The 22,985-nt window shown below is 50.6% G+C and overlaps 2 protein-coding genes and 1 pseudogene across 6 annotated transcripts; 1 reads left to right on the top strand and 2 right to left on the bottom strand.

Moving 5' to 3' along the window:
- The window catches only part of LOC109449781 (uncharacterized), an 11,634-nt pseudogene extending 6,966 nt beyond the window's left edge, over nt 1-4,668 (bottom strand).
- Nucleotides 727-12,104, top strand: EPX (eosinophil peroxidase). The gene is made up of 13 exons (XM_019736391.2): nt 727-1,287; nt 1,394-1,487; nt 1,714-1,889; nt 2,084-2,201; nt 2,325-2,454; nt 3,302-3,508; nt 4,680-4,998; nt 6,497-6,657; nt 7,043-7,298; nt 7,764-7,934; nt 10,109-10,346; nt 10,882-11,094; nt 11,407-12,104. The coding sequence occupies exons 1-12, from the start codon at nt 1,164-1,166 to the stop codon at nt 11,081-11,083; spliced, it is 2,196 nt and encodes a 731-aa protein (XP_019591950.2). The 5' UTR covers nt 727-1,163; the 3' UTR covers nt 11,084-11,094; nt 11,407-12,104.
- MKS1 (MKS transition zone complex subunit 1) lies at nt 9,466-22,985 on the bottom strand. 5 transcript variants are annotated; one of them, XR_002137751.2, is made up of 19 exons: nt 22,843-22,985; nt 22,326-22,429; nt 21,141-21,211; nt 20,551-20,706; nt 19,353-19,450; nt 19,009-19,137; nt 18,664-18,768; nt 17,906-18,014; nt 17,290-17,346; nt 16,220-16,262; nt 15,908-15,973; nt 15,085-15,155; nt 14,654-14,723; nt 14,442-14,549; nt 13,634-13,767; nt 13,024-13,106; nt 12,841-12,938; nt 11,018-11,180; nt 9,466-10,033 (listed from the first exon to the last, which is right to left on the bottom strand). XR_002137751.2 is itself a non-coding variant. In XM_074319634.1 (18 exons), exons 1-18 carry the CDS (start codon nt 22,920-22,922, stop codon nt 11,140-11,142), a joined length of 1,623 nt encoding a protein of 540 aa, XP_074175735.1. In that variant the 5' UTR covers nt 22,923-22,985; the 3' UTR covers nt 10,843-11,139. The 5 variants fall into 5 exon arrangements, 4 of the variants coding, with proteins under 4 accessions (XP_074175735.1, XP_019591951.2, XP_019591952.2 ...); XM_074319634.1 differs by lacking the exon at nt 9,466-10,033 and having other exon boundaries at nt 10,843-11,180; XM_019736392.2 differs by lacking the exons at nt 9,466-10,033; nt 11,018-11,180 and adding an exon at nt 12,042-12,730.

Raw genomic sequence — 22,985 nt, 5'->3', positions numbered from 1 at the left:
ACAGGCAGGCTGCAGGGTATAGTGGGGGATTCTGGAGCTGAGTATGGACAGATGAGCACGGGTTCTCCAGGCAGGCTAGGATGGAGTTGGAGCAAAGGCTGAGCATGGCTCATCCGGTGGACAGAACGGCAGGAGGAAAGGCAAGAAGGTGTGAGAGGGCATGTCCCTTGGCAGAAGACTGACTGGGGTATTCTACCCTTGGGATGTGGAAATGGAGGCTCAGATAAGGTCACACAGGCAGTGACAGAGCCAGATCCAACCCAGGTGTCTCTGAGCCCACCGTTGCAAGCCTCCTCTAAAGAAGCTACTGCTGATCAGCCCAACGGGAAGTCAGCATTTACAACTACGACTCAACGCACACCTACCACTGATAGGCCCTGAAGAAATGAGTGGAGAAGCACTAAACCCAAGACAGGCCCTCAGCTTTTATGGCGGCCTGCTACCATTGCTCTGCTGGGTGCTTCACCATGATGTCTCTCTGTGTCCCCAGATGGCCCCATAAGGTACCACAGTGTTGGTAGGGATAGGAAGTAAGGGAGAGGAGCTGAATCATTGATCCTAAATATTCATTCACTCAAAAAAAATTTATTGAGCATCTACTGAATGCCAGGCCTTATGCTGGGGGGTATGGGGAGATACAACAGTAAGGCAGACCTAGTTTCTTTCTTGTTGGGGAAGCAGAGGAGTCTTTCCAGTCATCTGGCCCAAGTCCCATTTTAGTGATGTAAAAACTGAGGCCTGGAGAGGGGAAGTGAATTGACTAAGACCATATGGTTAGTTAGTGGCAGCATCAGGCCCAGTCCTCTACTGAGGCGCACTGTCCCTCAGTCATCCAGCAAATATTCACTGAGCGACCTGGGCCCTTGAGAGGAATACATCAGTGGACTTGAGAGCAAAGAGGGTGGGGATGGGAAGTGGGTAGGAGGGAAGAACATCCCCAGGCTGGTGAGGGGTGGGGTGGGGTGTTTTAGTCACACAACTCCCCCTAAAATAAGAGGGAAGTTCCAGAGCTCCACCTTGAGAGGCTGGGCTTCTGGGGCCCAGAGCTCCCCTCTCTCATCCTAGGATGGGCTATAAAAGTCCCTTCCCAGCTACTTTCAGAGAAGAGCAGGGGCAGGGGAGAGGTCAGCTTGGGCCCCCCCCAGGTGAGAAGGGAGCAGGACATGGGTGTCGCTCCTTGCTGTGCTGTAGCTAGGGGTCACACTGTGGAGATGAAGCTGCCCCTGGCCTTGGCAGGGGTCCTAGTCACACTCATTCTGGCCCAGCCCTGTGAGGGCACTGCCCCAGGTAATAGCCCCTTGGACAGACAAGAAGAAGGTCAATGGAGGGGGAAATGCTTGGGTGCGGGGGGGCTGTGGCTCCACCAGACCTGAGTCCCCTCCCCTCCGAGCAGCTCCCCCTAGGACAGTGGAGCCCTCCGTCCTTCGGGGATGTATAACACAGGCCAAGTTGCTGGTGGATGCCGCCTACAATCAGACTCAGAAGAGGTGGGTCTGGGGTCTGCCTGGGCCTGGGAGGGTCGATGGGGGAGCATGGGCCCCAACCAAGGTCACCTCTCCCATCGCCCTGCCCCCAGGCACCATGGAGGTAATGCCATGTTGGTAGACAGCCTCCCTTCCATCTATCCTGTTTACACTGCCCACTGGCCGGGATGGGGCTCTCCTGGGTGGGTCCGCTTCCTCTGTCGAGTCCTCCATCCTCCTCTCTGGGCAGCATCCAGCAGCGCCTTCGCAGTGGCTTGGCCAGCCCCACGGACCTCCTGTTCTACTTCAAACAGCCGGTAGCGGCCACCAGGACAGCCGTTCAGGCCGCCGATTATATGCATGTGGCCTTGGGGCTACTGGAGGAGAAGTTGCAACTCCAGGGATCCAGCTCCTTCAATGTCACGGGTACCATGCTTCCCACTGAGCCCCATGGCTGCCCTGGCCTGGGAATGGAAGGAAGCCAGGAGGGAGAAGCGGGGTGCACAGCCGTGGGATGTTGGGAGGGGAGAGGGCAAAGGAATGGGAGGTACAGAACAGACCAGCTCAGGGAGGAGCTAGGATCCTGGACCCAGGAGCCTGCGCACCTGTCCCGCCCGCAGATGTGCTAACAGAACCCCAGCTGTGGCTGCTGTCCAAGGCCAGTGGCTGTGCTGTCCAGGACCAGGCGGAGAAGTGCAATAACAAGTACCGCACCATCACTGGGAGATGCAACAACAAGTGGGTGCCAGAGGCTGCACCTGACCTGGGGTGGGGCCTCCCCTCCCTCATCACCCCTTCCCTACATGCTGAGTGGTCTCCAGGCCTGGAACCCTGCTGACCCAAGCCCACCCACTGCTGCAGGAGGAGACCCTGGCTGGGGTCCTCCAACCAGGCCCTGGCTCGCTGGCTGCCAGCTGAGTATGAGGACCGGCTATCGCTACCCTTCGGCTGGACCCCTGGCAAGAGGCGCAATGGCTTCCTCCTCCCTCTTGTGAGTCGATGCTGAGCATCTGGAGGGTGCTTGATCTCTTCTAAACTCAGGGAGTAAAAGCACAGGCCAGAGTCAGCCAGACGGGGCTCAGATCCAGGCTCTCCCATGGGCTGGCTGGGTGACTTGGGGCAAGTAATACAGCTGAATCTCAGTTTTCTCATCTGTAAAAAGGCAGTAAAATCTGCCTCATATTGCTGGTGTGAATATTAAATATCATCCTTATAGGGTACAAGCTATTAATGCTAGCCATTACGGTATTGTTTTTTCCCCTGAAAAAAAATAATGTCAAAATATCTTACTAAATATAAAGGGCTGTACACCTTAATCTAACTATATCTATTAATCTAAGCCATTTCACATACATCAATTTATCAATTTTCTAGTCATATGTCAATATAACAATCTGTCATCTACCCATCTATCAACATCCACTTAGGAATATCTCTTCCACTGACCCTTCCAGCTATCTGTCCATCCTCTCTGTGTTTATTAACCATTACCTAGCAACTAGTTGATGCATCTATCAGTTCTATTATCCAGTTATCCATTAGTCTATAAATTGATCTATCGATTTAATATAATAACCCCTCTGGAAGTGCTGGTGGGGTCTGAGCCAGCCAAGCTGGCCTCTCCCCTTCTCTTACCTCCTGGAATCCTCAGGAGCCTGGCCCATCCTTCTAGGAAGAGTTGGGACAAAGTCGGGGAGGGGCGGGGAGGGCAGGAGAAGAGGAGAGATTGTATGTTAACTCCAGCAGGGGTGACCTGCTGCCCACTGAGTCCTGGGTTGGCTCCCATACCTTTCTGGGTCTGGAAGCCCACACCCCACATTGACCTATCTCCCTATCAGGTCCGGGCTGTTTCCAACCAGATCGTCCGCTTCCCCAAGGAAAGGCTGGCCTCCGACCGAGGCCGCGCCCTCATGTTCATGCAGTGGGGCCAGTTCATTGACCATGACTTGGACTTCACCCCTGAGTCCCCAGCCAGAGTGGCCTTCACTGCAGGTGTCGACTGTGAGAAGACCTGTGAACAGCTGCCCCCCTGTTTTCCCATCAAGGTACCCTCAGGCAACATCCCACGCTCCTGGCCTCCACCCCAGGGATGAAAGCTGGGGGTGGGGTTCTGGAAGACTTAAGTACCTTCCTGAAGGAGCTGTGATGCTGGAGTATCAGACAGAGACAAGCACAGACTCTGGCTCTATGCGTGTTTGAGGGGTGGGGCAATCTGCCAAGAGATTCAGGGCAGGCTTCACCAAAGGGGAAGCAACTGAGACTGGCCTTGACCCATGGGTCTGATTCCAAAAGGGAAAGTCTCTGGGCTGCTGTTTTTGAAAGCCTTTAGGGTCTCTTAGTTCTCACCTTTCTCTCTTTCCTGGGGTAGTCCAAGGGCCTGGCCTGCAGCTCTCGCCAATTCCTGGGATTGGGTTACAAGCAGGGTGCTATCCTTCAGGCTGAGAAGCAAGGACGGTGTGGAAACTAGGGAAGAAAAGATGGATTCCAGGGAGCAGAGCCTCTGCTGGGGAAGAGAGGGGGACACACACGTGCACATACACACATACATGCACACCTTCCCTCACCCTTCATAGGTAAGGCCACATCCACGGGGTATAACATGTGAGGGTCCCTGGCTGGCTCCTCCCTGTTGCCACCTTCCTCATTCTTCAAGCTCTGGTTCGGGGCACCTCCTCTGGGGAGCCTTCCCATATCTTCCTATGACACCTTTCACTTTTGGCTTTTGGATCGAACATAGCAAGTGGCACATCAATTAGGGTTATGTTCTCTATGTGTATTGTTTTCAACTGAATTGCCAGCTTTCTGCAACCTGTCCTGGATTTGGTTGATCTTTGTAGTCTCCAAAGCACCCAGCACAGAAAGGTGCTTCAGAAATTTCTGCGGATTTGAATGGAGTGAAAGGAGCGCGGGCATAAATGTCAGGAGAACTAGGTTCTCATCCTGCCTTTCCCCATCACTAGTTGTCTCTTCCCCTCTCTGAGCCTCAGCTTTCCCATCTGCAAAATGGGGATCTAAGGCCTCCTCTACTTCTAACCTCTTACAAAGTATTAAGGACGCTCAGACTGGTCTGGTGAGCGCTGTGAGTCTGGATGAGTCCAAGAGGGCATCCTGGAGGAGGACACTACCCAGCAAGGCTTTGAAGCAGGTGTGGGATGGCCAAAAGGAGCGAGCTTGCTCTTAAGGGGCCCCGTGTCACTGGCTCCCCTTCAACCACAGATCCCGCCCAATGACCCCCGAATCAAGAACCAGCGCGACTGCATCCCCTTCTTCCGCTCGGCACCCTCGTGCTCACAGAACAGGAACAACGTCCGCAACCAGATCAACGCGCTCACCTCTTTCTTGGACGCCAGCATGGTGTACGGCAGCGAGGTCTCCCTCGCTCTGCGGCTCCGCAACAAGACCAACTACCTAGGGCTGCTGGCTGTCAACCAACATTTCAGCGACAACGGCCGGGCTCTGCTGCCCTTCGACAACCTGCACGACGACCCCTGCCTCCTCACCAACCGCTCCGCGCGCATCCCCTGCTTCCTGGCAGGTCAGGCTGGGGGAAGGTGATGTCTGCCCAGGACAGAGCCAGTTCCCGGGTTCCGGGTTGGGATGCGGCGGGGTACATGGCTTCAGACCTCAATACTAGGCACTCCACAGCACGGGTCTGTGGGTAGTTGTCACAGAATCCTTAAGTTGTTAGGTGTCCCTTTGCAAATGCCCGGTGTGTGGCCAGCAATCACCACTTGACTCTCAGGGATGAGAGGCTCACCGCCCCTGCAGCGCTCCTTCTCATCCAGCAGGGCCGACGGTTAGAAAGGCCCCCCGTGTTGATCCAGCATTCACCCATTGCTCTTCGTCTGGCTTCTGGAACTTCAGAGCAGAAGCTGTCTCCTTTTCACACAGTAATAGCCTCTTTAATTACTCGAAAGTAGCTTTTACTTCCACCTAAACTTTTTTCTTCTCTGGGTGAAATTCCCTTAGGCTTTCAATGCTCCCACCCCTCAACCTTCCCACTGTTGCTGACACTGGTACCTGCTATATTCTTCCAGATACGTAATTTGAACTCTCCTCAGGTCCTTTGCCCCCATGGGCCGGTTATAATGATACTGGTCATGGCTGCTGGTTATTTAAGATATTTCAGTATGCCACTTCTAATCCTGGCAGCAACCCTGACAGGAAGCCACTATCGCCCTGGTCTTACAGTGGAGAAACTGAGCTCAGGGAAGATAACTAACGTGCACAGAGTTCAGACGGCAGAGTCCACAGTGGGAACTCAAGTCAGTGTAGCGTCCAGGTCTGTGTTCTTTCCATTCTGCTCCTCTGCTTTCTTCCCAGGGAGTCGGCGCTAGCCCCCTGTTCTAAGGATTGTATATTTCTTTGCTCCTGGCAAGAGCAGCGTGCACCTTTGCGAGCAGTCTACTGAAGAGTGGATTAAATAAGACCTTGCACAAAAGGGCTTAGTTCAAAGCCAGCGAATGACTGTGTGTAAGGCCCACCTTCAGGAACTTACTTTCTTACCAGCCAATGGAGAAAGTCTGGCTACAGGAAAAGGCTCTGTCCACCTGTCCCTTGGGCTCCCTGGGGAGAGCAGCATGATAGCAAGTCCAAAGCTGGAGCAAGGTCCAGCCCTCGGTAGAGAACATTCAGATGGGTGCAGTTCATGGGACAGGTGGACTCATGGTCCCAAAGTCAAGGCTCCTAGAGTTAGTTATTCAGGTCCCTCCACCAACTGTGGATCTGGTCATCGTGTAGAGTACAATCATTAGGCAGCTGTCCTGTGCTTTGCTACCTCACCCAAACCTGTTCCAGTCACTTAGGTACCCCGCGGTCCTCCCTCTCCTGGCCCCTGGTGCGGGAGTCCTAGGGTGGCAGTCAGTGAGGGGCCTCACAGCACAGCTGAGGAGATGGAGGTCCAGTGAGGGTGGGGAGCTTGGTCCAGGCCAAAAATTCCCACCGCCTCTCTGGTCCCCAGAGCTCTGTCTGCCCTTGCAGAAAGACATTTCTCTGGGAAGGGCTAAGGCAACTCTGAACTTGGGGTTTTCAAGGTGACACCCGATCAAGCGAAACCCCCAAACTGGCAGCCATGCATACCCTTTTTATGCGAGAGCACAACCGACTGGCTACGGAGCTGAGACGCCTGAATCCCAGCTGGACCGGAGACAAGCTATACGAGGAGGCTCGGAAGATTGTGGGGGCCATGGTCCAGGTAGGGAATCCTGGGTCCCAGCATCCCCTAGAAGACAATCTGGCATGAGAAACAATCTGAGGAAGTGGGTCCTACCCTCCTTACTATACCCTTGAGGGTGTTCCTCAAGTCAGTCAGGTCTGAGTGATTGGGGGTGTACCTGAGATCTGACCTATACCGCCAGTTCTGCCACTAACTCACCATGGGACCCTGTCCATGCCACTCAGCCTCTCTGGGCTTTGTATCTCCACCAGCCAATGGGATATTAATGTTGCCACATTTGACATGGTGACAATCAAGAGTTAATCTGTCTGAGCAGCCCTTCAGAAAGCCCAACTTCTGTCCCAAAGCAAGGGAGTGGGGTGGGCAGCCGCTAAGGTAATTTACTCCTACCTCTTCCTACCAGATCATCACCTACCGGGACTACCTGCCCCTGGTTCTGGGCAAGGCCCGGGCCAGGAGAACCCTGGGGCGCTACCGGGGGTACTGTTCCAAAGTGGATCCTCGCGTGGCCAATGTCTTTACCCTGGCCTTCCGCTTTGGCCACACCATGCTCCAGCCCTTCATGTTCCGCTTGGACAGCCAGTACCAGGCCTCAGCACCCACCTCGCACGTTCCACTTAGCTCCGTCTTCTTTGCCAGTTGGAGAATTGTGCATGAAGGTGACCAAGTTTTCCAGAGGCAGATGGGGGTGGGGTGGGGAACACAACCTACCACCTGGTGGACCAAGCCTACTGCCGGGAGGCCAGGCTGCTGCTCAGGCCACTGCTATTCGTCTCCCCAGGACAGTGGAAACAAGTCAGGTGCCACTAAGACCCTCAGTCACAAGCCTCCCCTCCTCTCTGAGATTAGAGGATTTATGTAATAAACGGGAGGACGCTGATATCAGACAGGCGGCTTGTGGGCCTGAAAGAAGCTTGCCTTACTCTGTTTTAAGAAGTGGGGGTGACCCCTTTCCCTGCCAGTTCCAGTTCCCTTCGTGTCCACCCGGGCCTGTTTCCTGATACAAACATAGAATAGAAGCAGACTGGCTTATCCAGCTCTGAGCTACCTTGGCATCATGTGATGACCCAAGTTACCTCCCAGGGGCTGGTCCGATCTGTGTTGCTCACATTCCCCACCTCCAGGTGGCATCGACCCCATCCTCCGAGGTCTCATGGCCACCCCTGCCAAGCTGAACCGTCAGGATGCCATGGTGGTGGACGAGCTCCGGGACGAGCTGTTTCGGCAAGTGAGAAGGATCGGTCTGGACCTGGCGGCTCTCAACATGCAACGTAGCCGGGACCATGGCCTCCCAGGTGAGGGGGATGCCCACCCCGCCTCCCAGGCTTCGCTTGGACCAGGGCTGCTGCTGGTGGTGAGGCTGGGTTTCAGAGAAGACCCTTGGTACCTCCTCTCTGAGTGGGACTGTCTACAGGATGTGCTGTGGTTCAGAGGCATGCAAGGCCAGGGTGGATGCAGGAGCGCATTCCTGGGACCACTGTCCTGCTGTCCTGCCACATCTGCTCCATCTGCTCCAGGGGCTTTCAGTTCACAACAGGACCAGGACTTGGGCATGGGGAGCTGAACAAAGGCGATCAGGACTTTCCAAATAGACAGAAACGGATTTAAAAGGCACGGAAGAACTCCATTCCCCTCCACCCTGGCAAGTTCCAAGGAGGAAGGCTCAAGTTTCCGGGATAGAGAAATTGGCTCCTGGCTCTAAGTAGGATCCTGAGAGGCAGGGAATGGGGGGTTAGGGGGGTGGTAAAAGTAAGGCTGCCTTGTTTGGGGAGAACACAGAAAGCGTTATCCCAGGAAAGAAGAAAAAATTAGGCATTTTGCAAGGAAATTTCATGGATAGTAACTCGTTTAGCCTTCCCAGTGACCTTGAGCAGCAGCTACTACAGACATGTTTATAGGTGAAGAAATAAGCTCAGAGACATGGATTTTTTTTCAGAGACATGTAATTTGCCTAAGGTCATATAACTAGGAAGTAGCAAAATCTGAATCAAGCTCAGAATTCCTTTCTCGCTCCTGTTCAGTCCAGTGTTAGGGGAATGCTTTGGCCTCGCTCCTCTGTTCCCTCTCCTCACTTTCTACTTTCCTGCCTAAATACAACTCCATCTTCCTTGGCTAATCTTTGGCTGTATCATAGCACAGTGGGGGGAATTTCTACTGCACCTAACACAGCATCTGGCAGGCACACAAGAACCTGTTTCTTTCCTTCCTCACACTTGGATGCTCCTCACAGCTACGGAGCTGTGGACGCCCCCTACTGGAGAACTGAGATAGCTAGCCATCCAAGTGGCCACACAGTGAGTTTCTCTGTTCCCCCCAGTACCTGGTCCCTGCAAGCTGTCCCAGAAATATTTCCCTGATACTAGCTCTTGCAGTCTACTCGAATCCCTTCTCAAGTCCAACACCAAATTTGGAACTGAAAGACCTGATTTGAACTCCACTTAATAGTAGAGTGACCTCGGGAATGTCACAGCTGCTTAAGCTCAACAAATATCCATTGATAAAATGGGGATTACAAAGGTCTGTGAGGATCCCGATAGTCACCCAATAGTGCTTAGTTATGGTAAAACATGACGTGGTTTTCCTTTGTTCAGCTGGGGGAAGGTGTTTGTGAGTTGCCGTTCATTGGATGATGGTGGGCTGGTGTTTCCTCAGGCTAGGGTAAAGCCATCTCCTATACTGACGGACCTACCACGTCATGTGGCCTGAGCCTGGTGTGGGATCCCGATAGCTGAGAAATCAGCATGGCTGGTCTTTGGAAGTTTCTGAGTAGGTGAACATTCTCAGCTTTATTGATATAATTAACATATAAAATTCACCCACATGAAGTACATAACACAATGACTTTAATATAAAGTCATTAGATATGCATCTATCACCATATCTAATATCAGAATATTTCTATCGTTCACAAAAGAAACCTCATAATAACAGTCAATCCCCATCCCCACCCTAGCCCCGGGCAACCACTAATCTACTTTCTGTCTTTATGTATTTGCCTATTCTGGACATTTCACATAATGGAATCATACAGCATGTGGTCCTTTTCTGAATAGATAAGCTTTATCCATGATTTTCATTTGTTTTGTTCACTCGTTTGTTTCTTCATTCATTCATTCTACAAACCTGATGGAGAATCTCATGTTCTGGGTACTATCTTATTTGTGCCTAATCAATGCACATGCGCCTAATAATAATATTATTGTGGTTATGAGTGTTGGGTTACAACAGCTTTTTCCATGAGGACACATGCCTCAGTCTGAGGCACACAAAGTATGGTTGTCCATTCACACTGAAAATTAGAGGACAGTGGTTTGGTCTTTGGAAGGTTCAGGACCTCTTCTAGCAGGGCTCTTGTGCCCAGTATTGCCTGACCACAGGGCTCTCCCAGGAGAAACTGTGGAGAGAAGCAGAAGCTAATGGGAAGACAGAAACGGTAAGACTGAAACTGCTTCTGCCCCGTTCCCCTCAGGGTACAATGCTTGGCGGCGCTTCTGTGGACTCTCCCAGCCCCGGAATCTGGCACAGCTTAGCCAAGTGCTAAAAAACCAGGATTTAGCAAGGAAGTTTCTGAATCTGTACGGGACACCTGACAACATTGACATCTGGATTGGGGCCATTGCAGAGCCTCTTTTGCCAGGAGCCCGAGTAGGGCCTCTTCTGGCTTGTCTTTTTGAGAACCAGTTCAGAAGAGCCCGAAATGGAGACAGGTAAGTGATCCGAGCCTAAAGGGACCAGCCCCAGAGCAGGGCAGTAAAGCACTAGTACTTCAAGACTCAACAATGGGGAAATGTGCTCTTTGTACCTTCATTTCTTCCAAGCTTACAGGATCTGAGACAGGAGGCTCCTGGAGAGCTTGGTCAGAGGGAGAGAGAGACCACTGACCCAGGAAGGCAGATAATGCCTGAGCTGGAGGCATCTGAAACCCTGGAGACTTGTCAGTCTCGCTGTTCCAGGCTTAGCGGATCCCAGAAAACACGGGCAGAAAGGGTTTGAAAGCTAATGCCTCATTTGGTGGATTTGTATTTACCTTGGTTCAAATCCAGCCCTGGCCACCTAAATTACTGTACATTTAATACCTTCAGGCGATTTACTTGACCACTAAGCTGGTTTCTTCATTTATAAAATAGGAATACCTACTTTGCAGAAATTTTATGAGAATGGAATGAAACAAAATATATAAAGTACCTGGCATACAACAGGTACTCATGTTAATTCACCTATATTTCTTGGCTGTCTTGGTAGGTTCTGGTGGCAGAAAAGGGGTGTTTTCACCAGGAGACAGCGCAAGGCCCTGAGACAGGTTTCCTTGTCTCGAATTGTGTGTGACAATACCGGTATCACCACCGTTCCGAGGTACATCTTCAGGGCCAACACGTACCCACGGGACTTCGTGGGCTGCACCTCCATCCCCAGGTTGAACTTGTCAGCCTGGCGAAAAAAATAAGGCTTCCGCAGGTAAGGGGAGGCCCTCCCCCGAGAGCACTGGGCTAAGTCAGTCCTTCACGTCCTTCCCCTAATGGGACAGTTGAGTTCCCCAAGGCCTGTAAGCAGGGACAACAGAATTTGTCATTAGGGACAGGGTACTCTTTCCTAGTGGCTTCCCAGTATGCCAGCGTCAGGGCTGATAGTTAATCCCGGGGCCTAGGACTTTGGGGGGCGATTAGGAGGGCTCCAGTTAGCCTAGGCTGAGTCATCAACACCCTGAAACAGCTTCATTTCTGGATGCCCAGCAAGTTCCTCACTTGCCCACTTCTGCTCTTTCCACAGGAGCCCATCTCAGGCCTCTGACCTTGGAGACCAGGGAACCTGGGGGAGGCCGCAGGATACCCTCTTCCCCTGGAACAACCATGTCCTGCTGATGCTTTTGCTCACTACAACTCAGAGCTGGCTCTTTGGCTGGGAGTGATAGCTAGGGCGCCCAAGCAGCAGTGAACCCACCGGTGTTGGAAGCCAAGCAAGGTCGTGAGGCCCACACAAGAAGTCACCTGCAGGGTTCCCAGACACTTTCTTCTATTTCCCAGACCATCCCTGATCCCTACCCATGAGGTGGAGACCACACAGTGCCCGCCTCTAGCCACCCCATAATTCTCCTCGCGAGCCTGCAGGCTGAGCAGCATGCCCCGCATCTGCCAATAAAGCCCTGCTGAGGGCAGGAGCCGGGTGTTGGGCTGCGGGGGACGCAGCTTCAGTCCCATACCTTGCTCCAGATGTTTCAGAGGAGTGCTGCTAAGACACGGTTGGCACTAACCTCTAAGCCTCTCCTATGGGCTGAGTTAAGAAAATCGAAAGAAACACTCTGGAGTAAAGGGGAAGGAACCCCAGCAGTGCCAGGGACCCCAGCATTAAGGAGAGTACCTCAACCAAACCAGCGACCTGAGCAAAGAAACAGCCGACAGAACGAGTCAGTATAAGAAGCTTTTATGTACAAAACACAATAAAAGATACCACCCAGCTAGCAGCATGAATTGGCCACTGCCTTCAGCTTTCATTAACTCCAGAAATAGTCGTATCTCAAATGCAACAAGCCCTAAGCAGTAGGACTAGGCTACCTTGGAGAGAAGAGGCTGACACTCCTGGGCCGAGAATTAAAGCTCTATCTCGTTTTCCTTCTTTCTTGAGCCTCCACTTGTTAAGAGTTTGTGGAACAGGAGGCACCTGCATCCACTGCTCCTGAGACTGTGCCACACACCAGAAGAGAGGCTGCCAAGGACAGAACCAACCATGCGGTGAACCCCAACTGGTCTCGAACCAAACAATCTGTCTGGTTGAGATGCCCACTTGCAGCAGCTGAAATACGAATCTGGGGGCCCCAGGGGTCTGGTTTTATCGCCACATGGCAGAGAGAAGACCCTGCTGAAGACAAGGCAGACGGGCAGGCCTGGGGATTTGCTCAGCTCTGCCTGTTCTCAGCAGGTCTCTAACAGAAGGACATGAGGAAGCACTGGCGTTAGCTATCACTTGTCTTCTCCTCTTACATGGAGCGCCAGGGCTCCAGTGAGCTAGGAGACCATGCTTCCCAAGGGGCTCACGAGGTCCTGGGGAAGGCTTTCTTGGGCTTCCTGCATGCGGCGCCGGGCTCGACGGAAGGCCTCTGTGATGGAGGCAAATACAGTATTCAGCCGCCATAGAGTGGGGAGGAACATGGCCCATGCTGATTTTGGGTGGTGGCCAGCTGGGGGGCAGAGGGTCACGGGGACCTACCCAGCACATTGTGACTGGAACTCTGCTGGCTAAATCCTTCCAGACGGTCCAACACACTCCGCATCCTTTTCCGGAGAGAACTTGACTCCATGAAGGCCCTGCAGGGGAGCGCATCACATGACCGAGGCTGCTTTCCAGCCCTTGGGGTAAGGAGCCCCAAGGCAGAGGGCCAGGGTCACTCACCTGGACTGCTGCAGACAGTGCAAGCGGAAGGTGACACTCCCTGTGGTCTCTGTGCGGAGCCCAAAGCGGCTCAGACGCTCCCCCTGTGGTGCACAACGAGCCAGTATCAGGTCTCTGCAGTCTCTAGAGCCCAGGAACCATGCTGGCCTCCCTCCCATTCTCATTCCCATTCTTAGGGAGAACAGTTCTGTTGGGGAAACCGCATTCCAGCATCCAGACTCCACCACCTCCACGCTAACACTGGGCTCCCAACCGTAAAGCAGGGAACATTCCACCTGCACTGAGAATAAGCATCTTACAAGGGTCCTGCTGGGCCTCCCCAGGGCTGGTTACCGAGGCGCCAGTGAGGGGCGGGAGGGACGGGATGGTTATTCTGATGGGGACCGGGGGAAATCTCCAAGTATACTATTTTCCAGAGATCTCCTAGGATAGCGGTGTAGATATTTGTACCTCATTCAAAATATGGCTGTGACTTCTACCTTAAGCCACAGGGAGGAAGGGACTAAGTAATAATGAAGCAATGAAGGGGTCGGAACCCAGATCCCACCTTCTACAGATGAGATGGGAACATAAGCCCCCAGCATGAAGTGTCCGCAGAGACAAAAATCACCTTGAAGCTTCCTGGGATGTGCACATAAGAGAGATCCTCCAGTTCCAGAGAACCGCCGATGAAAAACCGCCTCAGCTCAGCCACTGTGCCAAGCTCCATGGGTCTCCACGTGGAGACTGTCAGGGTGTGTGAGCCTGTGCAGGAAGAGGAAAATGAGGCCAGGGCCAGAAAGGGCATGTGGTCCCTTGCTGACTCCCTAGCAATGACACAGGCCTGGCCACCACTACCACACTTGGTCTGGTGACAGTCTAACTTCTGGTGAAGACTATCATGGTGGCTTAGGGGACCCACCGGGAAATCAATCAGACAGAAATTCAAATCTCAGCTCTGCCTGTTCTTACCTGTGCACCCAGCACGAGTTTCTTAACCTCACTGAAGCTCCTTCTGCTCTAGTGAAATGGAAATACTACCTACACCTCACAGTGTAGTTGGGAGAATTACATGAGACACACTTAGCACCACCCCGGGCACACAATAAGGACACTGGCCATCATTTCAAAATGAACACTGATCCACTTTGCCATGCAACCCCTCCCCCAAGGCTGCAAGTCAACCAGAGGCGCTTGGAGCAGGTACCAGAGGCACTCAGGCTGCTTGACTTCACCAGTTAGTTGCAGTTTCACTCAGTTGTCTCTAATGGAGGAGGGAAACTTCATCAGCAAGAGCAAGGAATCTTGCAAGTCAAATACTTCTAATTCCTAATTATCCCTACTTCTCACTGGACATGGTTGAATCTTTTGGAAGGGTTGGTCTTGCTCCTAGGAGCTAGGGCACGTGGACAACATGAAGGGCAGGGACGAGAGGTCACCTGGGGTGGTGGGCAGCACCACAGCTCCGTAGCCCTCCACACGGTACCTCTGCCAGAAGTCCAGTGAGAGGACCTCACAGTACAGCACAGGCCACTTCGGGAGAGCGTCTGGGAGCAAGCGAGAGAAGAGTCTAGGTCACAGAAGGCCTTCACTAAGAGCGGGCACCCCCTGAGGGCACCCAAGGCCTAGCATCAGCTGCTGAGCTACTCACCAGCTGATTCGTTCTCGTGGAGGAAGGAGGCCTCAAATGTGAACGGATAGGAGAAGTAAGCCACCTTGTCCTAAAAAAGAGGAGTGCTGTTTTACACGTAGTGTGGGCTGGGCAAGGCCTCACTTGGAATTTGTTCTCCCATGGCCAACAACAAGGTCACCTTCACAAGGGAAAAGGAAAAACTATCACCCCAGGTGGGAATTAAAAGGCTGGGAGGCAAAGGGACACCCAAACACAAGTTGTTCCCATGCTCAAAAACAGTGTGAGGATCCCAGGAGCAGGCAGCGCTGCAGAGCCCACACAGAAGGGCCAGACCCGACTTTGGAATCTCTCTCCCCAGAGGCCGTAGCTGTTAGCCTGATAAACCTTCAGATGCCACCCTAGGAGCAGAGTCCTGTTCCCTTCCAGGTACCCCCTCTCGTTTTCCATACCATTCCCAGGGACCTGGTGGCACAGGTCTGTGTTACTCCTGAGAGCTGCTGGAAGGCTGGGGCTGACCAGTCTGAAAGCCAAACACGATATATATAGTAAGTTTACCTGGGAGGAGGGCAAGTAGTTGAGAACGACACAGAGTTCCTTTATCCATTCATTCACTCACTCACCCAATCAATCATTCACTTAACATTTACTGAGTGTCTGGGGATATCTTGGTGACCAGATAGGAAAAATCCCTGTCTCTCATGGACCTCACATTCTAGTGGGAGGGAGACTGACAAACCAACAAGACTATCAGACAGTGAATAATGCTATTCTAAAAATAAAACAGGGTGAAGGAACTGAATGACCTGGAGGTTCACTTATATTGGGTGATGAGGGAAGACCTCTCAAGGGTGACACTTAGGTTGAGACCTAAACTCAAGAAGAACCAGTCGTGTAAAGATATGACAAAAAGGGTTTCAGACAAAGGAAATGGTCCTGAAAAGGCCTTGGATACTCTAATAGCTTAAGATCAACAGAAGGTGAGGAGTCAGCCAAGGAGGTTGGTGATTCACCAATGAGAGAGAAAACAGAAGTATGGAGCCAGAAGCCAAGAGAAGAGTTTCAGTGAGGAAAAGTGAGCCATGTCAAATGCTTCTGAGAGGTCAAATAAGGCGAAAGCAGAGAAGTCACCACAGGATTTAATAACCTGGAAGCGATCTATGACCTTGAAAAGAACAGAGTTTTAGTGCAGGAGCAGGGTAGGAAGCCTGACCGAATGCCTCTACACAACTGTCAGAGTGGGTATAAAAAGAGAGACTTACGAATCTTACTTACTAGTATCTGGTAATTCCACAAAGAAGTGGACGTAGAGATTGTCATACTCATAGCCTTGGGCTGAAACTAAGAAAACAGGAAACTATTTCAGCTTATTCTCCTATCACCCTTGGCACCCACCCAGTCCCGAAGGGTCTATGCACTTCTGGAGAAAGTTCCTTGAGGGCCAGGAACTCTCTGTGTTTCCAGGAAAGACTCATGGCTGAGTTTTCCAAGTACTGCAGGCCTCCACGTGGGCCGGGTGGGTATTTCACAGCTCTACTGGGGCACCAGCCCAGGCATCAAGAGATCTCTGTCTGGCAAGACACTTACCCACCTCTCCGTTTACAAAGAGCCGGAGGGCACCTGGGGCAGTCTGAAATAGAGGAAAGCGGGGGAGATCAGGAGGTCTGGAGGGAATCAGCACTTCTCTAGCCTGTCCACAAAGCCCCAGAAGACCTGCCACTGGATGTCAGATCCGGGTATGTCACTATCACATTCCTTCCCACCCTGTCACTTCACAGATCTGTTTCCTTCATTTCTAGAATTTGTAATGGTGGGGAAGACAATGCAGTATGGGAAATTTAGAAGAATAGCCAATGGAAGCCATAACAGCTGCCCTTTGGCATCCAGTAGGAGCCTGGAGACCCCTGTTCCCTTTAGATTGCTGAGGTCAAGAAACTAGGGAATTTCCTGTTTTAGTTATTTGTGTATCTATCTTATTTAACTTTTTAATACTGAACCTCTATTGCTAATATACAAATTATGAAAGTCAAATTTTCAGAGCGAGAAAGGGAGACCAGTGGGTAATTCTATCTTTGTTTCCAGATCTAGGAATGGAACTCCTGGGATGAGGGGACACAAAGAACAGACCACAGAATAACTGACTTAAACTGTTTTGTTTTTAAAGAACCAAACTATTTGACAAACAGAAACAATACCCCGTCCCTCTCCATGAAGCCTTTAAGAAGAATATCCACATGAAGAGTGAGGCAGGCATTTTTATTTTTAAAATTAATTATAAAGTAAAACATGCATGCATTACCACCGAAACTATCTGAATTCAAAACTACCTGAGTTTGGAGAATAAAAAATAAACATCCCCGACATATCTCTCACCACCCAATATTCATCTACCATCTCTCAATCTCACCCTCTCCCCAGAAAAAGCCCCCCATGGCATGTGCATACCCTTTCAGGTCTTTTTCTAGGCATTAACAGTTCTATATCAATATAAAATGTTTTAAAAACATTGCCAAGGACTATCCTCTATACACTATTTTTTACTTCCTTTGACACTTTCGAAGAGTATGTGTTGGGGCTTTTTAAGAGAGGCACTCAGCCCCAGTCAGGATGCACTGTCTGAAGACCGCGGGCAGTGCTGCAGGAAGCCACGTACTCACCATCTCAAAGTCAGTCCCCACGAGGCTGCTGAGATACTCCTTGTGCCGGCCATAGAGCTGAGGAAGGAAACCAAACCCAAACTGAAGATGTGACCCAAGCCAGACCAGGGTTCAGTTCTGAATGAGAGGGAGCAAAGAAGCAATAATGGAAAATGGCTCAGAGAACTGGAGGCCTAAGCATCCCAGCCACTGGCATTTTAACGTAAGCACAGAGGCTGTGGAGTCCACTGGCCTGGGACCAAATCCTGGCTCTCACACATACAAAGTATACATGACCTTGGGCAGACTGCTTAACTTCTCAGTCTCAGTTTCCTCATTTATAGTGGTAATAATACAAGTATTCACCTCAAAGGGTTGCTGTACCGTCTACATGAAATGAAGTACGTAAAGTACCTAGCACAGAGCATGGTAAGTGCTCAAATAAATGGTCATTGTGATGATGATTATGTTCTACTATGATCAAAGCCTTGAGTCTGATAAGTCAGTAACGCTTCCTAAGTCAGGAGAGAGCCATTAAAAGCAGACCTTGCTACTGCTGACCTCAACCTTGGACACGGTTTCAGCTCCCAGGTGCTGGGGCTCACCTCTTTGCTACTTAGAATGAACTAGCTCTTACATCCTTGAACACACGCTGTTCCCGCTCTTCCTCTTCTGGCCGTGCAAGGGAGGACACGTTGTCAATCGTATACTTCCACAGCTCCTGCTTCTCCCCCTCGCTCTCAATTCTGCAAGGTCAAAGCCACAAAAGGACCAACTCTGATAATGAGAGATAAGGCCCTCCAGATCTCGCTCAGGGGTGAGCCATCCCTGGCCATACACCTCATTTAGAGTATATGATGGCGACGATGGCCAGAATGATGACCAGGACAGGGGAACAAAATGGTAAAACAGAAAGGGTATTAGACTAGACAGAGAATATAGGTTCTGGGTCCACTTCTGCCTCAAAGTCACGGTGAAACCCTAAAGCACAACATCCCTGGCACTCAGTTCTCTCACCCGAGAAAGAGACAGGTGGGTGTAGATAATTTCTAATGTCTAGTTCTGTTATTCTAGGACCTAGTGATGAGGAACAATCAGCCCAGAGGGAAAGACGTGTTCTGGTTAGTCCCCACATTCAGCAGCGCAGAGAATTATTTTCACTTAACTACATTGCTGAAGGTATCACTTTTAAATTGGTGTAGTTGCATATTTTCTCAGAACATGATCCCCAGTATCCTAGGGGTCAACGACCCCGAAAAGAGTATGAACCACTGCCTGGGCATTTAAAAGTTACAACAGATGAAGGGATTTCTGAGCATCGCCTCCACTAGGTGCAAGAAGTGAAGCCAAGGGAAGGAATGCCGGTCTCCACCACCCCTTTCTTCCTCTCCTCACCGGTAGGGTCCTTTGAGGCCAGTGAAATCCGGTTTTACTGTGATCACACCATTGCTATCCACCTTCAGAGTACAGAGGACATGTTCATACTTCTTATAGCCAAGCCTGTAAACCAGGAAGTCAACAAGGTTCAGGGTCACTGGTCCCACCTCCACGGAAGGAGGAAGAGGGAGTCCACCCATGCCAGGGGAGAGAACAGAGGCTGTGAAGAGAATTATGGAAAAACACTTTCTTCTGAGAACCGCTAAGAAGAAGATATACCCCAGGATGACTACAACACATAGGTAGTTAGTGAGAGGAGACAGTGATGAGGACCCGAACAGGGCGTTGAGAAGCTTCACTCACTTTCCATAGGGCCCCAGGTCTGCCATGATGTACATTGTCTGAAGAGGGGTGTTGACGACATGGTTGTTCCTGACGAACTCGTCTGAGGGTTCCCAGGTGACAATTCGTGACTTGAGGATGCCACCCTCCCTGGGAGACACCACAGGAAGGGTTACTTCCCTGGCACCCCCTAAAGAGCCTGAAGGAGGAACGCAGGGAGCCTACATAGGTGGAGGCCTACTGCAGAACGGGAAGCTCATCCTGCAGGCGGACATACCGAAGTTCAAGGTGGTCCAAGGTGGACATACCGAGAACACGGGCATGGAAGGACCACAAAGGTCCCCCCCATATACACTTGTACTCACATCCCTCTCCTGTCCGGCCGTCGCCGCCTGACATTTGCCATTCGCTCAACCAAGAATGATGGCACTTCACTGGTTGCGGTGGTCATTTTTTGACAGTGCTGAGAAAAGAGAGCAGTCCTGTGTAACCCAGCTGGTCAGGGCTTGAAGGGGAGTACTCGTTTTGAAACCTCATCCAGGACCTGAACCTGAGGTATAGCCACCTCACAATTACACATACACGTACTAATGGAGGGGGGGCAGTGGCACAAACAACCCAAAGAAAATTCCTACCAGGCTTTGGTTTGCCCTAAGATTCTAGCAGCATATGAACCTGCAGAAATGAGTTTATTTATGCAGATATTAAAATGAGTCTGTAATCTCTGAGCACATACCAACAAAAAGTTGTGTGAGTTTGCCTGGTAGATATTGCCATCAACTAGGTAGTTGGAAGATACTAAATGGGATACAAGCATTCTGTGGCAAGTCCTCACATGGGAGCTGAGCACTAACTGTAATTTTATTTACTTTTCTAAAACAGACAACCCAAGTTTTATACACTACCAACCCACCCACAGCTTCCCTAATAAAAGCATCAGTCTTTCAAAAACATTCACGTAACACCTGCTCCTTGCAGAGATCTACAAGGTTGCAGACAAAAATCAGAAAATACAGGTTCTACCCTCCCTTGAGGAGTTTAACATCTCCCTGAGAAGATAGAACATATCAGGCAATGACAGAAGAAAGTGTTAAACAAGTCCAACAGGTTATGTTGACATAACTAAGGCAAACTGAGGACATAAGCCATTCCCCAAAGCAGTACTGAACTCCTTCACACCCATGTACTCAAGAATTTTGGCTGAATCCCCTGGTGAATTTTATCTGGATGGTTCTAAACTCCACCCACCTGTCTTATCTCATGATACATGGAGGAAGTCAGCCCAGTGGCAGCTTCTCCCGGTTTGCAGTCTGCAAGCCTACACTAGAAACCCTGCCAGGTCCTCCAGGCCCTCCAGCAGGGAGAAGGGAGCAGCAGCCACACCACCTGCAGACTGTGCCCACTCTACTCCAGCTTGGCTGCCAGCGGCACAAGGCAGTTCCTAGACAGGCTCTCTTGTCGCCCCTTCACAGGCTGCTGATTTAATACAAAGCACCCAGTGAGGCCAGAAAGCTCAGGGAGCCAAAGGCGAAGGAAGCTATGGGACCTCGGAAAGAACAATACCTCCTCCAAACTGGTGTATCTATCAGAGTCAGTGTAGGTAAAGATTCGTCGGTTCTTCCTGCCACCTGAGTCCTCCAGCTTCAGGATCTCTTGATGGTACTGATGATCCAAAGGGCTCTGACAGGCCACTTCATTTTGGTACAGATCTACTTCAAACTAAGATCACAAAGAAACAGATCTACTGAGAATATACCAAACTTTTGTTCCCACATCTGTTTAAATAAAGCAGTTCCATACAGCTGAAACAATCTGATACATTTTCATGGTCAACTCTCATTTATCAAAACTAATGGAGGGTATGGGATGTGAAGAATGTTAGAGCTAAAAGGAACCAGAGTGATGACCTAATCCAACTCCACTTTTACAGATGGCATGTGGCTCAGAGGTGAAAACTCCTCGCCCAGGATCATAAAAATGGGTGGTGACAGTCAGTATGTTACTGCCCCTGTAAACACAACAGGGGAAAGTATAAACTGCTTCAAGCTTTCTGGAAATCAGATTGACAATGCGTATCAAGAATCTTTCCCTGATACCATCTTGGTGGAGGTGGACCAGGTAGAAGACCAAGCAGACAAGTGACACTGGCTCACCTGACTAAAGAGCTTCTCCTGCCACCCAATCAAGACCTCTTCCTCTTCATCTTCATCTGGGCGGTGTCCACCTCCAAAGACAACAGAGTGAGTCAAATGTTTGGGTCAAACCAGCACCACTTCTTGCTCTGTGGTTAATTATAACCAAAGTCACTGCTCGTATATTTGCCACAAAACCAGTTGGAGTTCAGTGATTTATTAAGCACTCACTCTAGACAAAGGCTGGAAAGACTGTGGATGTGGATGTAGAAACCAGGATTAGGAACCAATAAGTCTTAATCACTACTCTAATTTGAATAAAAGGAAGTCATGCCTTCCAGGAATTATTTAATCTAATTCAGTGTCAAGAGCTGAAATTTAGATCTAAGCTGAATAGCTCTTCCTCAATCCCAACTGTCCACCTTTGCTAGAAAGGAAACCCTGGCATTTTTATCATTCCTATGCCTGAAGCCATATATCTAGAATCACAAACACTGTAACGTTAGGAAACCAAGTATCAGGAGAGAAGAGGAAAGGCAAGTAAATATATAAAAAACCAAATCTAATACACTCCTAGATGAGTATGCCTTCTTCAGAGATACATGCTTCACAACCCACTAGCCCACACTTCTTCCCAGGAATATTTTTTGAACAGAATCAACAAAAGCAAAGAGATTAGTGGCCTAACACAAGCACACTGCCCTCTCTTCCTCACTCTCCTGGCTTCCCGGATAAGGAAAACTGCAAGTGCACAGTTGATGTTAATATGCACATTTTTCAAGCAGACTCCAATTTTAAAATAGTTTTTAAAAGTGTTATATGTATACTTAGAATTTGGAGCATATTTTCTCTTAGAAAAAAAGAAATGCCACAAATGGAATTTAGGTTGCCGGGCAAATTTATAACATATCTAAAGTATATGGTATTTGGTATTTCACTACATTTGACCATAATTACGATCTGTATCTTGATGACAGGAATCACGTCTTATTCAATTTTCATACACAACATAATATAGCAGTTAAAATGGCCTACCATCAAATCCTGACTTCAACATTTACCAGCTGTGTGACCTTGGGCAAGGAACCCAACCTCTCTACGTCTTTTCTCAGACTACAGCCCTCCGACTATTTTGTCTTAAGAGGTGACTACTACCCTCGGCGATTCCCAGATCCCCAAGGGGACACATCACCACCATACACCCACTGGCCGTTTGAGGCCTAAAAGTGGCCAAGTCTATGTCCTTCCCGCGCTGGGCAGCAGGCTGGTAATGTAGGAAGTTGCTTGATGTGATTCTTTGCAGGTGGACCCTATCAAGAAAAAAGAAGCCCAAAATACTCGTTACAAGACACACAACCAGGAGATAAACATGAAGCAAAGATGGGGGAAACACGACACAGAAGAGGGTGTGGCTACCAAAGTGTGCGGGGTGCAGGCAACTGAGGGAAGGTGAGTGGGGCGCGGGGTCCCAAGGGGAAGACTAAGTGACAGAGTGTACTGGGGACACAGGGCTCCGAGGCATTTGGGAGGGGCAGGGACTTGAAAGAGCTTGGGCAAGTCTGGAAGATGCAAGTGGAGAGGTTTCCGGGTAGTGAGGGGAGACCGCGGAGGCAGTGAGCAGGGTTATAAGCGGAAGTGGGGGCCGCCGGACACTGAGCAGTGACGTTCAGGCTCGAATTATCTGATAGCGTAAAACCACGGGGCTCTGAGGCGAGGCGACTACCGGAGGCGCAAGTTGCGCACGGGGTCCCGGGAGCGATACACGGCTTCCCCCGTGTCAGTGTTCCAGACGGTCTCCGCCATGACAGCTGCACGCCGCCGCGACTGCGCCGGAAAGCGCGCCGCCCCCGGTTCCCCTAGCAACGC

This window comes from Rhinolophus sinicus, linkage group LG15 (assembly GCF_036562045.2).
Source record: "Rhinolophus sinicus isolate RSC01 linkage group LG15, ASM3656204v1, whole genome shotgun sequence".
NCBI classification, from domain to species: domain Eukaryota; kingdom Metazoa; phylum Chordata; class Mammalia; order Chiroptera; family Rhinolophidae; genus Rhinolophus; species Rhinolophus sinicus.
This window is presented reverse-complemented; position numbering and strand designations above follow the sequence as displayed.

Coding starts and splice junctions, on each gene's coding strand:
- EPX (XM_019736391.2), top strand. CDS start 1,164: ATGGGTGTCGCTCCTTGCTGTGCTGTAGCTAGGGGTCACACTGTGGAG. Junction 1,890..2,083: donor CAGCTCCTTCAATGTCACGG/GTACCATGCTTC, acceptor TCCCGCCCGCAG/ATGTGCTAACAGAACCCCAG. Junction 7,299..7,763: donor TTGGAGAATTGTGCATGAAG/GTGACCAAGTTT, acceptor CCCCACCTCCAG/GTGGCATCGACCCCATCCTC.
- MKS1 (XM_019736392.2), bottom strand. CDS start 22,922: ATGGCGGAGACCGTCTGGAACACTGACACGGGGGAAGCCGTGTATCGC. Junction 22,430..22,842: donor GTGCGCAACTTGCGCCTCCG/GTAGTCGCCTCG, acceptor TTTTCTTGATAG/GGTCCACCTGCAAAGAATCA. Junction 12,731..12,840: donor TTCCAGTCACAATGTGCTGG/GTAGGTCCCCGT, acceptor CCTCCATCACAG/AGGCCTTCCGTCGAGCCCGG.